The following is a 16,752-nucleotide window of genomic DNA, read 5'->3' on the forward strand; positions in this document are numbered from 1 at the left end:
TGTATACACATCCTGTGCATGATAATTTCAACTTTCTGACTCATGAAATATGAAACTTGAGTATTCTTGAACCTTGAGCATTTAGTGTAATTAATAAAAAAACATTTGAAAAACACATTCAATATACATACAGTACATTGAAAGGTGTAGGTAAATATCCTGGAGAGTAAAAACTGGAAGGATGTTCAGATTTAAATAATATCTATAGAAAATCAATAAAGTTAAATCCATTTAAATTCAAACCAACAAAAACCTAGAGGCCTGCTTCTCAAATCAAAAAAATCTTTAGTAAGTTGAGGAAATGAAACAAATAGCAAGGCCTTTATAAGGACTTTATTTCACCAAATTCCCAAAACAAACACTCAAAGAACTTACTTTGCAGTGTATCAAAAATTTTACTCAAATGATGCAGAAGAAAATCACAAAAAAATCACCCATAAGACTAACAAAGGAGATCATTTCTATAGACTGTTTGCACACGTTCCTCAAGTTATCACATGTCATTTGATTTGCCCACGTTTTAAAGTATATTATACATTTCCCACAGATTTAAAATTTGCCAGCAGTACGGTATATTTTTCATGTTAGGGTTAATTTAAGATGTAGAGGGTTTGTTCGTTCCAAAATACCAAATATATCTTCATCCATGACCTTGTATTCCTTTATCACAACTCTGTGAACCAGCTGAAAATGTATACATTCAAAAGATTTAAAGGGGAAATAAACTTCATAGTCCTGCACAGGTAAACGGACTTTCATCTGATGGTTTACAATGAAAAAAGTATACCTTCACAAGACATCTCTTTTAACCAAGTGACACACAAAATATTGACACAGCGGATATTTACGCAGAAAATATTAAAGCTGGTGTTCTAGCGGTATTTCACCTCCCTACAGCCCATAATCGTAATTGGGTTTGCCTTCAGTGTAAGTCTTGTAAAATCCCCTGCAAGTCTCTGTGTCAGTTGAGGCAGCCTTCACTGCTGGATCTTCCATCATTCGCTCTGTCCAGCTCTTCAGCTCCGGGCTGCTATCGAGACAGCTGAAGGAAAAAGAACATCATTAAGCAAGAAACAGTCCTGAGACTTTGTACTAAAGCAGTTGTTCGTGCATTTTATGGTACAATTTTGCAAAGATGAAAATACACTCAGGGTAAAAAGCCCCATTTGGATCATGGTTTGCTACTCTACCAGATGGCAAAGTTTTCACTGACTGGAGTAAGAATTTAAGGTGAAGACTAATCATTAAGGAGAAGATTGCCTTGGACATGCTAATGATACATACTGCTTCAAGGAGAGTATCTCCATTCTCTCGAACCAAGGCCAGATCATGTAGTCAATCATAGATACAGCATCTCCTCCAAAGAACTTGCTCTTCTTTTTGGAAAGGATCTGAAAGATAAAACGGAAATGGAACATGAAGAAACACTGCAATTAAGCTACAGACTGTTACTGTTTTGTTGATGCAAAGATCTCCTACTTTAATTCCTTTTCTTACCCTGAGTGGTCCTCCTTACTAAATACATCAGTGCTTGAAGTATGAAAATAATGTTAAAGATTGTTTCCTCTCTTTTGAAATCATACTAAAAATTCTCATTTTTAATTAGATAATTGCATTTCCATTTTCACTAGTTTCTATCCTGCCTTAAAATAAATAGGAAGAGAACAGATTATGAGCTAGAAGTTTATAAAGGCCACCTACAAGGGGTTATGCAACCTGCAAATGTATTAAGAGCAGGGCTTTATATTCCAGTTACTAAATATTTAAATTTCAAATGAGCTCTCTAAACCACTGGTCCTTGAAATTGAACTGTGTGTTAATACAGGGTAACAATTTCCAACTAGCAGGAATTCTTCTTTGGCAAAACAGGAAATGACATCACTAAAGACTGCTTTAATAGAAAGCAGCTGTGTGTAAACTGCCTGTCAGTATCCACGCAAACATTCTTATGCCCTGGAAACATTTAACCACATCGGATAACATTCTGCCATCACAAACACTGAGTAACAGTTTTGCAATGCATGAATACTTCACTGTTCTTATATTGACAAGACTAAATAAGTCTTTTGTAATCTATTTGTATTTGCAGGGTAGCCTATTATAAGTGCAGTGAATACAGTATAATATAGTATATTACACAAAAGAGATCTGGTTTAGAAAAGAGTTTTCCTTAATAAGCAATAGAAAACAGTTCAATTAAGCAACAGTATACAGTTACAAGACTAACACTATTTTTAGTATAATGTTACAAGACTAACATTATTTTTGCTTCTACAATTTGGTGATTTGCTCATAGGAATCCAATAGACTCCTGCAACATTTTACAAAGTATTTTATAGACAAATATTGTGTCATATCTACACATGTTGGGTTAACATATAAATTAGGCTAAAAAAAATCAGTCGCAACCCTCCTGAACTAATCCCTCATTACCATAGTTATTCTGGTGTAGCAAATGAAAAACACACTACGCACTTTTTTTCTCAAACACCCTGCTATATTAAACTGCTTGTGACTTTAAGAGCAAATTTGCCGTCTTATGCAAGTCTCACACCTAAGGTTTTCACTGGTTCAAAAAAGACATCAGGTGTCTTCACCTCTAGCTGTTTTGCACAAAACCTTTACTGGTCACAACACCAACATGGAAAATAAAGCTTTAAATATTTTTGCCTCATTAAATTTTGCAAGCTTCAGCTTCAGTTCCCCTTCCATTTCGGATGTGTCTTCACCATTTTTTTGGGCCATCGGAATCTTGTAAAAGTATGGGGTGAGCTGAAAAAGAGCAAAGCATCGAAGTATCCATAGCCATATAATGGTGGTAGGGATCAAATAACGTATCATATAAGGTTACTCCAATCTATCACAGAAATACAAAATCTGTCAGACTAAAGAATTTTATACTTCATGTAAAGCTTGTATATGTATATCAAAGGGATTTCTAGTTCTAAGGGAACTCTGATTAAATAGAGTCCAAACAGCTTCTTCATCATATACCACATGCCACAACAGAACATCTTCCATGATCTCTTATATTTGGAGACTCCAACCCTGGTCCCAGAGAGCCCCAGTCCTCAATTTCTAATATCAGTGCTGCCTTAGAATTAGAAATCCTCTTGATATACAGTATATATATACACAAGTTTATACAGACAAGCAAAAGGTCATTTTTTTAAGTAAAGTAAATTTTCACAACAAATTTGCATACAAATAGGCAGGCAATTAGTTCAGAATTGTATTTTTTTTAAATAGTAAGGGTGTACAATATAGTTCTGCCTACAATACTGCCTCTCATTTAAAGTCCAGTAACAGGGCTGTGTCTACCTTGGAGAAATGCTCCAGCAGCATCTTCTGTTGTGCCTTCTCATATGGGTCTGAAGGGATCAGCTTCCTCCCAGGGTACACTTCATCCAGGTATTCACATGTGATTGGTGACTCATAGATCACTTGGCCAGCAGGAGTCTCCAGCACTGGGACAAGACCAAAGGGATTCTTCTCCAAGAACCAATCAGGCTTGTCCTTCAGGTTGATGTTGATGGTGTCATGTCTATAAAAAAAAGACTTCATTTTGTCAACTGCACTTTCTGCAACGGGTTCACAGAAGGTTGACTTTTCTCCAAGTAAACTTATAAGCAACAATTTTTTGTAAAAAAATGCCAACACATACAGTACTTGGAAAGCATTTGCCTGTGATTGATAAATTCAGGTCACATTTTGTAAACACATGTAAAACAAAAAACAGAAAGTCATTAGGTCAGTTCTACTTCACACTTTTGTGTTTATGCCAATTTTTATTAATAACACAAATTATACAGGTTATAATTCCCCAACAGCAGAATTGATAGATCACTACTAAATCATCAATTTCTAAAGACCTGCAACAATTAAACATTAATCAATTAAAAGAAGTTATTTTATTAAATGCAGTAAATTTTGAGACGCTTGGGGTAATCCCGACAAAAATGAGAATATACTTCAGATATCAGGAACGAGAATTCTCTTACTGAGCACAACGCCTACTAAAGCACTCAATAAGTTCAAGTGTTCCTAATCCTTAAATAAACAGGCGATTAAGCATGACCTTTAATAGTGGTTCCCAACACAAAAAGTTGGCTTTCATTACACCTGAGTATATTTACCTAATTAATGCCTTAATTGCCTTTTGTTCTATTCAAAAGATTGGGATTTTATTTTACTTAGGAAATGCAATAGTTCAAAAGCGACCTTTAACAAGTTTAAAAGCTCAAAAATGTTTTATAAAAAAATGCCTTTTAAGAGTTCAGCTGTGTAGCTGAGAACTCTGCTGGAACAATAACAAGTTGGTGTGCAAGTCTCTATCACCAGGATGGCAAACCCTGACCTCTGAGAGCAGTTGGATTTATGATTCTCCAGGAAAAATATTGGGAACCCCAGATGTAAGAGACTAGTCGGACTAAGGCTCTCCTGGACCAGGGTTGGAGTCCCTAGATATAAGTCAATCTTGAGAGATCCAGGAATGTGGTGAATGATGAAGAAACTGGACAGCCGTGCTTACTTGATGCCTTTGGCATGGAGGATAAGGCGGGTCCTTTGTGCGAAGGGGCAGAACCTCATGCTGTACAGCCGAATCTTTCCCTTGGGCACAGGACAAGGAGCAGGGCTTCCTGTGGAGCACAGCATCTATCTGTATTAACAAAAGAGCTGCCACAGAGCACACCAGGCCATTAACTCACCTAAGATTGAATACAAGTGGCTTCAAGATACTGAGCAGCGCTGGCAGACTGAAATCAGACTGCTCGGCAACAAAGCAAGGACCCAGAGGCACAGGTGTGGAAATGATGAGTAAGTGGCATTTTAGAACAAGGACAAGAGGGACATCTTTACACTGAGCCCAGTGTGTCTGGAAAAATCTGCCAGGTCAGGTTGTACAAACTGATTCCACAGGGAGCCTTAAATAATCAGATGGATGACATCCTGGGATCAATTATCAAAATTCAAACAAGCATATTAGTTCAAATGGTCCCGTCTGCTTTGCAGCGTTACTGACCTTCTTATTACAGAGGATACAATAAAATGTTCTGAAGAGCAGCAGTCCAGTAGAATTTAAACATACAGTAACTTTAAAACAGTTATTAAGAACAGACCTAGAAACCATGTCAGCCAGTACTACTTAATCACTTAATCCAATAAATTCATTCGGATCTTAGCTGGAATGAATACCTGAACCCCTGGGGCTCTTGAAGGAAGACCTGACTGGACTAAACGGCCTGTTGTCATGTCTTCAGTGTTCAAGTTCATGTTCAACAGCACCAGGGCTGCACAGCTTAGCACAATCAAGAACTAATGTCATATGTGAAACTGTGGCAGGGTCACCTCAAGAACAGCAAAATTAGAATCTGGGAGCCTAATGAATCTACATTATTTACACAGAATTTAGTCTTCTTCTGAGAGTAAACAGAGAACTGATCCTGTATTCATATACAGAATATTGTAGCAGGTGAAGCTCTGCTGAGTCATTACTGCACAACTAAAGGATAATGCTGATTTTTTACCAGTTGTTTTGCAATTGCTTAGCAGCAGCATCGTTACAGTCGTTGGTCTGCGTGTTTAAGTCACATGCATTGTTTTTACAGTGACTAAGCAAAAATGCTTTTTTTCTTATCAGGTGGCTACTCGCCCTTAACTCCATAGTGACATGAAACGACTCTAGCCTGCAACGTTCCTTTGTCTTAAAAGTCGATCTTTAATTTGCAAAGACAGCCTAAATAAAATATAGAACAGAGTTTCATTTTCACTTTTATATTTTAAGACCACTAGAATTTATAGTCTCCAAACCTAACAGTATACACAGCTAAAAGTAATAGTTTTATTCCATGCTGAAATGAGAAGAAAAAAAACACAACGTTTCGGCCGTGGAGCCTTCTTCAGGTGTCAGCTACCCACCTGAACTACTTCAGTATACACAGCTAGCTACAATTGCATAAGATTTGATAATACAACTAAAAAACGAAATATCCGTTTGTTCTAAAAAATAAATAAAAAACTTCAGAGGTTTTGCTGGACATTTAGAAAGATCAAATGCATTAATTACTAATCTACATTAATTAATATCATTGTACTGCAAAATCTTACACTGGGGGTTTAAGATGAATATATTAATTACCTTGGCTGAGGCACTTTGCAGATGTAGCCATTTTGTCAGTACACCTTCTTCAACCGTGAAAAACCAAAACGTTCAGTGATATCAACGAAAGCTGAATAATGCTTCGATTCAGAGTCTAAATCTTTTCTTATGCACTTTCGAGAGCTAAGGGTGACGCATGCTCCTTTCAATGTGCAAAATATTTTTAAACACACCCACTGTAACGTCATTGTTGTTAAAGCGGAAGTGTATACAATTATAGCTGCGGACTGAATCAGGCGCGCGTACGTTGCTTTGATACTGTAGCTGCCTATATGAGTGTATGCAATATGCTGGTTAGTGCGTGCCTGATATACATAGACAAATTTAGCTAAATTAAGTATTCTTACAATTTATATACATTAATGTGTAACCTTATTCGTGGATTCCTTAATTATAAAACCTTAAGCGGACACATACAAATTTATTTATTTGTAAAACATTGATCTAACATGATTGAACTGTCCCTTTATTTATGACGACTTCAATACACACGTCACTAATCGTATTGACCCAATCGGCTTGATAGAATGAAGGGGCGGTAATATAGGTTTTTTTTAAAACAGCCAATGAAAAACATGTTTTGGTAACCAAGGAAACGCATGTAAACTTTACGTTGAAGGGCATAATGACAATCGCCTTGTCCGTACAGCGGGGACTCTCTAATATCATCGACTGCAGTGACTTTATAATTTTGTCCAATGGAAGTCTACGGGTCCTTGGAAGCCAGGTGAGATTAGCCATTTGGCAAAATAAAAAGCCGTGGCGTGTTTTATGAACATCTAAAAAGCTTCAACTAGCTTTAAATTAGTTTAGACTACTACTGTCGTTTGTAATTAATACGTAATACCAGGTTGAAACGTATGTTCTTACTTAAATAAAAGCATTCGGAGACGAAAAGTGTGTGTTGCCCTAATCCATCGTTTATAAAAAAAGAGCAGAACAGAATGCGCAGGGCTTGTATGCCTTCCTTTCTTGCATCTGTGTGTGTCACATACAGTATTGAAACTATATTGTAACGCTTACGGCCGACAGGTACTGTGTAAGAGCCGGCGTACCAGAGCAGGTGACGTCACCGCCCTTCCCTGTGATAGCAGGACTACAGCTACTGGGCTGTAGAGAGATCTCTCTTTAGCTCACGGGGTTGGGTCGCTGCAGAGAGACGCGGAAGTCCCGGGTTCGAGCCTCAGTCGGGATGGGGCCGACCAGATGCGGCAAGGGCGCCCGCCTGAGCCCCCGTTGCGTTACAATATGTTGTATAGCTCCAACACTGTAATTGTCACTTCAAGCCCTTCTACTCCTGACATTCCAACCAATCATTGAAACCTACGCATGCTGATTTAAAATAGTTCTGGGACAGTACTGAAAGTGTCACTTCAGCATGCTTCAATTTCACTCTTAAGAGACCAATAATAACTGATATTTTGGGTCCGCATCACAAAGTACATTTAATACTTTTTCACAATGATCCCTGAAGTTCAGTTATTCAGTTTCACAGCTTCATCACTTCAGTCTTCAGCAGACAATACTACAAGGAGACCTTGTTCAAGTTCCTTAAACACATTGACATCATCAGCCCAATTGAATTTAGAAATTGAAACACCAATCAGAGGTCACTGCTGAGAAGTGCCTGAGAACAAGAGGCACATCTTTACACAAAGGTTTGTGGGAGTAGGGAACAAGTCACAAGCTTCCCATTCATGTTGTTGAAGTTAATATACTGGCTTATTTCAAGAAACTGCTGAATGAGATCAACCAATCAATTAGTCACTAAAAGACCAACCAAGATAGGTCTTTGTTAGAACCAGCTCAAATGCCTGCCCTCTGTAAAATCCTTAGACAGAAGCTTAGTGACAAATGTAACAAAATAGTGTACGAATCGTCTACATTACAGATGAGTCTTGAAGATTACACATGTGTAACTAAATCTTTTTTAAAAATCATATGCCTTATCAATAGGAACCTGTAAGTACTATGGCCATTACTTATATGGATACAAAGCTTAACTCCTGAAGGCATGTTAATAAGTGTATGCCCCAAAAAATATTAATGCAATAATATTATTTTATGTGTCAATGGTAGATGGGTGCAGGGTTTCACCAGTCAACACATGCGATTTGTGGACACAAAGACAGTATGCTACCCTTGTGGGAATTTCATCATTTTCCTGGACTTGGCGTCAAAGTCGAAGAGCATATTGCAGGGCCCGGGGCGGGGCATAGGGGCCTTCACAGCCAATGGCCACAGCAGAGTGGTTGCCTTCTCCGAGACGAGGCTTAATCCATCCATCTTTGTGTACACCTACCCCAAGCTGGTCATGAGGAGCAAAATGAAAGGTAACCTGTGCGGTCTTGTGCCATTAGCGTTTTAATTTACTTTAAACCTACCATTACAATAATAGTACTGGACAATGCTGGTGCTACTAATATTAGATGGGTAATACCAGTTGCCAGATGATAATGTGTGTAGTAAGTGCTTTATCTTTAAGGTAAATCAAACAGATTCCTAAAAACTATAGGACAGAAAAAATTGCTATTAAATGCAATATGCACTTAATAGCAAATTTTGAGTAGACCTAAGTGATGCATTAATTTGGAATCTTTGGAATTCCTAAAAAAACTGAAGTAGTTCTGTGTAAATATTTGAATGGTATTTGACACACAATATAAATCTAATTCATATCTTGAGCAAAACATCTAATTTTTGCCTGTAGGTAATACCCAGCTGCAGTACACAGCACTTGAATTCAGCTATTCAGGTCCTTATCTGGCCACCTGCTCCTCTATTCCAGACTACACCTTGACAGTATGGTAAGATATGTGCGATATTTTTTTCTAAGCGATATTCTGCTATTTTTTAAAATTGTATAGAAAGCCATTACAGGTGGCAAAATTCAGGAGTACATTCCGTTTATATTTTTTTCCTTCTTGTTTCTTTGTTCTTAGAAATGTTTATATGCTATAAACATGTGGTATTTACTGTATGTACAGTATATGGTTCAGGTAGTTTTCAGGTTCCCATCGTAAAAAGTCTGCATAGATACTATAAAATCTTCTAGTAGTAATTTCAACGTGAATTACTCTTGAAGTAGTTATTGTATTTCTTTGAATGAAGTGCTGTTTTTTAATTATTCAAATATTTCTATAAGGTTAGCCTATCAAAACAAATGTGAAGCATATTCCTGAAAGTACACAAAATAGCCAAGCTGGAGCCCATGTGGTAAGGCTGTGTATCAAGGAATAACAAATTATTACTGTACAGTATATGCATCCCAATGCAATTATCTCTTACTCAGGTTCAAAAAACAGCACAGCATAAAAAAAATGGCAGATGTTCCTATTGAAACATAAAGATTGTATCTAATGGATTCAATTTCTGTACTGGATCTTATTATTTTTTGCATTGTTTTTTTTTTCAGGAACTGGGAAGATGGAATTGCACTTTGCAGCAAACCCCAGGCAGGAAAGGAGAGCTCCAGTCTGATCTTTAATCCCATGAACTGGCACCAATTTTGTGCAGCAAACCAGAACTCACTTACAGTATGGAACATTGAGAGAAGTGACGACTTTCATATAATGAAGCCTGTGTAAGTGTTTTTTAAATGTTTTGTTTTATTTGCTTCATTACTTATTATAAGAGCATAAGATTCTGCTGAATTTATTGCTGGCACAGGAGAGTGAGGAATAAATCCTAAAACAAAAAGCAGTCTCTTGTCATTTCCTGTGGTATAGCTTTGAGAAATATTTCTTTGCTGAACTAGCCTCAATTACTCCATACATTTTACCATTACTGACACAATGCTTTGTACTCATGTTCAGTGTGTATTTACTCTGTAATCTCTAAACACTATGAGATAAAATATCTACTCTTCTTATCACATAATTCTTGAATAATGAAGGGGCGGTTTTGTTTGAAGTGCACAGGGCAATGTAGATCCATAAAACACACCCTATTGCTTTGGAAAATCAGCCATGTACTATTTTTGAACTTCCCTGACAAGGTTTCGCAGCATCAAATTGACATAGGTGACAATGTAAATTGTATTTAAAATGGCTGATTGATGTCAATACCGAAGATCAAGCAGAATTTTCTAAAATGTCAGTAAAGATATGAGTGAATGATCTTTCCCAATGGTATTTATTTTCATTACCTGGTATGTGTCCCTTAGAGAAATCCCCCTTCCAGCATTGGATGGTAGTCTTCCTGAGAGAAAAGATGGTTCCTCATTGGTCCCCAGTGGCAGACTGACTTACTATGGACCTCAGATGCCAGTCTCATCCATGGGGAGGCTCACAGGAGAAAGAGTGGAGACATTTGTGGTACATTTTCACCAGGAGACAAAACTGAACCATTTACACGCCCCAGATCTCTAGTATTCATTATTAACGTTTAGAGGAGAAAGAACTATTCCAGTTTTAGGACTTGAGTTTCCAATGTTTTGAGTGGTTTTGCTTTGGTTAAGAAAGACATTCAAAATAAAGGGGATAGGAAGTGCATTTTGATGCTTCTAGAAAGTGTCAAGGATATATTCAATCTTTACTGATCTTGGAATAGCACCATTCTGTCTTCTGGAGAATTCTGTACATTATAGTATCCTGTTTAGCTTGAACAGTAGTTGCTGGGCTTAGTAGAACATAAAGCTTTTTTGGGTAAGTTGTAGTTCCTGCTCCAGTAACACGTTTTTCTTTTTCAAAAGCCAATAGAGAAAATGAAGGCCCTGGTACACCCCTCTTGTTTCTGCTGGATCACCACCTCTGACCTTTGTGTGGGCTGTGAAGAAGGTCACTTGCTGCTGGTGAATCCTGAATCTCAGGATGTCACTGTGCTCAGCAGGCCCGAGCAAATTAATTCTGCTGGAGGTATGAAATCATATTTCTGATGGAATGTAGCACAGAACTCTCACATTTTGAGACAAATGGAGGGGAAAGGGGGGGAACATGAAATGCTAATAAACAACTGGAAAACTCCAAAAACATATCTATTTAATATGTAATATTCACATGTAATATTCATACTATACAGTATGTTTAATATGTACAGCACTTAGTCTTGTAGGTCTTTATCATCAATTTCCCTACAGGATTAATAAAGTATTATCTATCTATCTATTTCACTAGGTACATGTACTGTAGGTCAATTTACTGTGACAACCAAGAGACATCTCAACTAGGATTAGGACACATAAGCCTTCAATCTGGAGTCGGAAGTACGTTTCCATGCTGCTGCCTAGTTTATTTGCAGTATGTTGCTTATCCCTCCTATGTGAACGTAGGTGATATCGGTCTTTTAGCTTTCTCTCAGAGTTTCTCATGTGCCATGCTGTTGTTCTCATGATCTAGACGGTGAAGAAAGCGAAGTTCTACAGGAAGGTGACCTCAACAGCTTGGCTTTATACAGAGACGGCCTGTTTGCAGCAGGAAATGTAAGAATGGGGCTTTATGTGGACATTGATTATTTTAATTCTTTTTTAACGCTACCTCTTCTGGTTGGGAATATTTCTATACAGTACCACTAAATCATTGGAAATTAAGCCTTAGATGTCGGCAGAAAGATATGAATATTACATAGGAAATATTTGTTAAAGATATATGATATACAGTAGCATTCTCATAAGAGATAGCTTAGGGTATCCCTGACGATTGTTTTTTTTCTGTTTGATCAGTGACAGAAATATGTCATTGTATGTTAAATACAAACAAGTCTTAGTCTGTGCCAAACTCTATGTTAAGGATAAGTTTGATGAGCTTCTCAATATACACATAAATATTATTGTTTACCTATCTAACAGGATGGTGTTTTACGCTGCTTACACATCAAAGGCAAAACCGTAAAAGTCACCCAGTGCTGCAAAACTGAGGAGCCAATACAAACCATTGAATTCTCCCCTGACTACGAGTCTCTGGTTCTGACTACAAGTAATGTAAGTATAATGAACTTTACCTAAAACAAATTGTAGCAAATAAATTTTCTTACTGATACACATTGAATATATTTCTGTATGATATAACAAAGCGGTTATTTTCCTGGAGTAAAGTACTGAACAGTTCAACTGACTTTAGCAGTCTAAGGATGACTCCTGGTGGTGAAAATAAGTATTAGCAAAGCAACAAGATTATTTCTGCTGAAAAAGGATGTCTTCATGCATTTGATTGTGGTGGTGACTCATACAGTGTTAGAGTGGACAAAAATAATATTTTTTTTCTTTACAGAAATGATTTAATTTCTAATGATGAGGATAATAAATTACATAGGAAAACACCGTACTTATATATTACATTATAATATATGAGTAGGACATTTTCTTTTGATGTAATGGATTGGGTTTGTAGATTCATGACAAGAGTGGCCTGTGCCCTGCCTGTTTGTCTGGAAGCAGACAAATTTGGTGGAGGTATTATTTCAGTCTTTTGACAATCTGCTTACGATGCAGGTAGGCGTTGGCAAGATCGGGTAAGCTTTGGTAAGTTCTCTCAGTGTTGCAGGTGAGACCTGCTCTAGTTCCAAGGTAGTGTGCTTTTATGTAGTAAACCTATAGTATACTTGACAAGGGCAATGCATTGTAAGGGAAATGCTCATTCCTTCTATTTCCAGGGTTATCTGTTCAGGTACAGCCCCAGCCAACCAGGGCAGATGTCCAGAGTGCTTGACGTTCTCACTGGAGACTTTGTGGCTGCAGCCTCCCTGTATCCAAGCAGCAAATTCTGTGTGGTAACATCTGCACAGCAAAGTTATCTCTTTTTCTCTCGCCTTCATCTAACAATCCTGCCTGACGTGCCTTAAATAACCCTTTTTATATTGCAACAGAACATCATCTTAGGCAACATCTGTTGGGGATTCAGAAGCTGAAACACAAGCGTGTGGAAAGACAATTTGCTAATAAGGAACATCCTTGTCCTCTCATTGTCCAGACCCCAGCTTTATGGTTACACTATAGGGCCAAGAAGGTGATGATTGTTCAAGCAAACTGAACACAAACTGGTAAACATGAGCTGCAGAAAATAAAATAAAAAAACAGCTCAAAAGCAAAATTCCCAGGCGTTTGCTTCTAATGATCTGTCAGGAGTCAAAGTTGAAATATAAAAAGTCTGATTTTTGTATGATGTCGTTATGGCTTTTTAGTGTGAAAACTAGAATGTTCATTGTTCAGTTTAAGATGTTACTGTGTTATAATATTTTTTCCTCCTCTCTTTTTTCCTCATTTCTGAATGGTAGTCAGTCAGAGACTCCGGGCTGCTGCAGGTTTGGTCAATGAAAGATGGCAGCTGCATCAGCTCTTTAAGTCTACAAGTGCAGGTATGTATTGTTTATTTTTTAAGAATAAGGAGGAAAACACAGACTTTTCAATGCCTGTGTATTAAAGAAAATAAAAGTGTTAAAATATGACAACTGTTTCAGTTACATCTCAGTACATATTTGAAGTATAAATGCAGAAGTACAATTTGAAGATAAAATCATTTTGCTCCCTACAACTACAAGTAAGGAATAAAAATTTCCAATATATTAATTTACAGTATGTCTCTGAAAACCTTCAGAATGGAATTCCCCATGATGGCAGGGGTATAATTAAAAACTTGCATCAACAGACTTTAGCAGGCATGTGAATAACCTTTAACATTGAGTATCTTACTACCCGTACAAGGTATATAAAGTAATCCTTCAAAAATTAGAGCCTTACATACTCAGAGGTATTACTCAGTCTGATGGATCTTAAATCAGATGACAAGATCTGTTATTTATTAGGTCAGCTTGAGATCATTTTAGCAACATCTGTTGAAGCAAGTTAAATTGCTTAAAAAATGTGTGTGCCTAGCAGATACTTCTATTAAAAACATTTCTTTTAAGCTTTAAATTGTGAGCACTCAAAAAAAAAAACTGTTAGAAGTCATGCTTTAACATGTAGGGCCAATCTATCAAAAAGTAATTTGAGACTATATGAAGATTTCGGCTACATGCAACATACAGAACCCGTTTCATTCTTTTGCTCTGTAGGAGTATGGTACTGTAGGGTGTTTATGAATTTCTAATGAGCAAACAATTTAAACTGTTATTTAGTCAGTTGCATTAACTGTAACAGTATCAACTCCCCATGCATTAACTACAGATCATGCATATAAATTAAGAGCTTCAACATGGCATGTGTTTATTCACAGGCAAGCTAAATACCCAGTCTTTCTTATTTCTAGTCAGTAAAAACTTTTTGCATTAACTTCTTTTTTGGTACATAGTGTTTTTTTAAATAACAATAATCAACAATCAGAAGAAAGATAATGATAATTAAACATCTTTATCCAAGATAACATACAATGATAAAAGCAAAAAAAAAATCCAACCTCAAAAATTGTTATAATTAAAATAAAACAATTGTTATAATTAAAATTAAAAAAAATTGTTATAATTAAAAAAGAAAATCCTAAAAGTGTGCTACGTACAGTGTCATTAATATTAACATGTAGCAGTGTCATGGATTAGAAAGGCCTACTTAAGAAATACAAAAAATGCAAAATTATAACAGTATATGAAGAAAGAAAATCTTTAAATATTATTAATGAGTTCATAGCATTTGCTATATATAATGAATCCAGATCAGGGTCTGGAAAAATCAGAAACTTGTTTATAGAAAACAACAGCAAAATAAAAGTCAGCTCTTAAAATATGACACAGACATCTGCGTGTTTTTGTGGTTCATTCCAAGTCTGCTCTTTTGACACTCCGTGTTATTCTTTCTGACTCTGAATGCAGGCAACAAGCCTGGCGTGCTGCCCAGCTGCACAGTGTGCTGCTGTGGGGACAGCCTCTGGGCACATCTGCTTCATAGACCTGACCCAGGAGCACCTTCCACGCCTAGTTCACAGGGTTCACCTCTACCATGTGCCTGTGGAACACCTCCAGTAAGTCTTTATCTGTGGTGACTCCTTTTTCATGAAGAAACTCTATTATGTCTAAGGAATTAAATCTTGTATTTTAAAGATTGGTATTCAACAAAAAAAAACCCTGAAAATGTCAACACAGATACAGAGCACAGAATCATTATAAGTTTTTGGGATTAACATGACATACTGTCAAAATGAAAATGTTTATAAAGTATAGTATAGTTAGTAGTTTGAGTATGATCTGAGCATGAACACAATCCTGGCAGCCTTGAGGTATAAATGTACAGTGTGATTCGACAGCTGTTAGGAAGCTCTTATGACCGTCGCGGTTCCGCGCGGGCTCGTGCCCTTGCCGCTCCATCCCGCTGGTTCGTCCCGCAACACCTGGGGCGCGAACCCGGGTCTCTGGTGGAAGGCAACAGGGAACCAGCCGCATGAGCTAAGGAGACCTCCCTCAGCCCAGGTCGCTGAGGTCCCTGCTATGCGCAGGGAGGGCGATGACGTCACCGTGTCTGAACTAGCTCCGCTACACTCTGCCATTGCTTCTGTGCAGCTGCAGTGAGCTAGGGAGGGTTGGCTGGTTGTGGTGGTCTCCTGTTCAGAGCATTGGCCGGTTGGTTCTACAGATGTTCTGTTAGACACAGGTGAAAAAGCTGGTTACAGCAAGATCTCAGTATTGTTGGTATGACTCAGTGGAACTGAGTAATCCTAGCGCTGTGTACTCTTACATGTCCACCACTCCACCAGCTGGTTTAACAACAAAACTATCAGCACAACATTGACAATGATATCCCCACATACTTTATCTTCTGTTCTATGAAAGCTGAATGCCCTCCAGCATGCAGGTGGTGAACTACAGTCATTTGGTCCCTCTACAGTCTGTCTACAGTCTGTCACTCTACAGAACTACAGTCATACAGTCATTCCATGCATGAATGCACAGTTCTTCCTGGACTTCGCCTTGCTTGTTAATTTCTCAGCTGGGACATGATTTTATCTTTTACTACTCTTGCATTAATTAAAATGATGTATTTTTGAAGGGTTATTTATGCTGATTCATAATCATCCTATGTTGTCAATTTTAACAATTTTTACAATGCACTGAGCACATGGTGTTTTTGTGAGTATACAATACATGACTTGAGATTTGTATTTTGTTGTCTCAAGGAACAGTGACACACAAATAATCAGCAAAGTTATGTGCTCTTCATTTAAAAATGAAATGAAATGTATGTGCCCATTGTGTTACTGATCTAAAATATAGACATTCATGTCCTAATTTGTATCAGAATATATTTTATCTGAATGCTGTAAAGAAATGCTACTTTTAATTTAATTTAGTATCTAGTATCCTATAATTTAGTATTTATTTGTTATATGTTTTATACATATTAATGTATCAGGTAAGAATGTGGTGTGAGAAAATAAAGGACCATATCTTTAAATGATGCTGAATTATATGTTTTAATGGAGGATTGTCCATTTTTTAAGTGAATATTACTTTTACTTTTACTGTACATATGATGAAAATTTCTAAAGAACTATGTAAAGCACAAGCAATGTTTCATAAAGTTTTATTTATTAGATTTAGTGAATACTTTCACCAAAGGTACAAAACACAAACCCAGTCCTTGGTAGGGTCTTTTTGTTTGTTAGAGGGACTGTATCTTGCTTGTACCCATTGAAAAGACAAATCCAGGTACAATACTGGGTTTATATTAGTAA

At 37.1% G+C, this 16,752-nt stretch overlaps 2 protein-coding genes across 2 annotated transcripts in view; one reads left to right on the forward strand and one right to left on the reverse strand.

The window, feature by feature from the left end:
* Window positions 1-317: 317 nt before the first annotated feature.
* On the reverse strand, window positions 318-6,301 carry LOC148835011 (glutathione S-transferase omega-1-like). The gene is made up of 6 exons (XM_088917304.1): window positions 6,140-6,301; window positions 4,532-4,640; window positions 3,322-3,544; window positions 2,671-2,772; window positions 1,285-1,391; window positions 318-1,042 (listed from the first exon to the last, which is right to left on the reverse strand). Exons 1-6 carry the CDS (start codon window positions 6,168-6,170, stop codon window positions 892-894), a joined length of 723 nt encoding a protein of 240 aa, XP_088773430.1. The 5' UTR covers window positions 6,171-6,301; the 3' UTR covers window positions 318-891.
* A 557-nt stretch (window positions 6,302-6,858) lies between these two features.
* cfap43 (cilia and flagella associated protein 43) overlaps window positions 6,859-16,752 on the forward strand; it is a 29,994-nt gene continuing 20,100 nt past the window's right edge. Inside the window, exons 1-11 of the mRNA XM_088917303.1 lie at window positions 6,859-6,887; window positions 8,240-8,493; window positions 8,871-8,967; window positions 9,576-9,743; window positions 10,326-10,476; window positions 10,854-11,016; window positions 11,497-11,579; window positions 11,946-12,077; window positions 12,749-12,865; window positions 13,370-13,450; window positions 14,897-15,045. Coding sequence (XP_088773429.1) covers window positions 6,859-6,887; window positions 8,240-8,493; window positions 8,871-8,967; window positions 9,576-9,743; window positions 10,326-10,476; window positions 10,854-11,016; window positions 11,497-11,579; window positions 11,946-12,077; window positions 12,749-12,865; window positions 13,370-13,450; window positions 14,897-15,045 — 1,424 coding nt within the window. The remainder of the gene's footprint in view (window positions 6,888-8,239; window positions 8,494-8,870; window positions 8,968-9,575; window positions 9,744-10,325; window positions 10,477-10,853; window positions 11,017-11,496; window positions 11,580-11,945; window positions 12,078-12,748; window positions 12,866-13,369; window positions 13,451-14,896; window positions 15,046-16,752) is intronic.

This window comes from Atractosteus spatula, chromosome 5 (assembly GCF_055471065.1).
Source record: "Atractosteus spatula isolate fAtrSpa1 chromosome 5, fAtrSpa1.hap1, whole genome shotgun sequence".
Classification (NCBI taxonomy): domain Eukaryota; kingdom Metazoa; phylum Chordata; class Actinopteri; order Semionotiformes; family Lepisosteidae; genus Atractosteus; species Atractosteus spatula.

Coding starts and splice junctions, on each gene's coding strand:
- LOC148835011 (XM_088917304.1), bottom strand. CDS start 6,170: ATGGCTACATCTGCAAAGTGCCTCAGCCAAG. Junction 1,392..2,670: donor AGCTTGCAAAATTTAATGAG/GCAAAAATATTT, acceptor TTTATCTTTCAG/ATCCTTTCCAAAAAGAAGAG. Junction 1,043..1,284: donor GAGATACTCTCCTTGAAGCA/GTATGTATCATT, acceptor TTTTTCCTTCAG/CTGTCTCGATAGCAGCCCGG.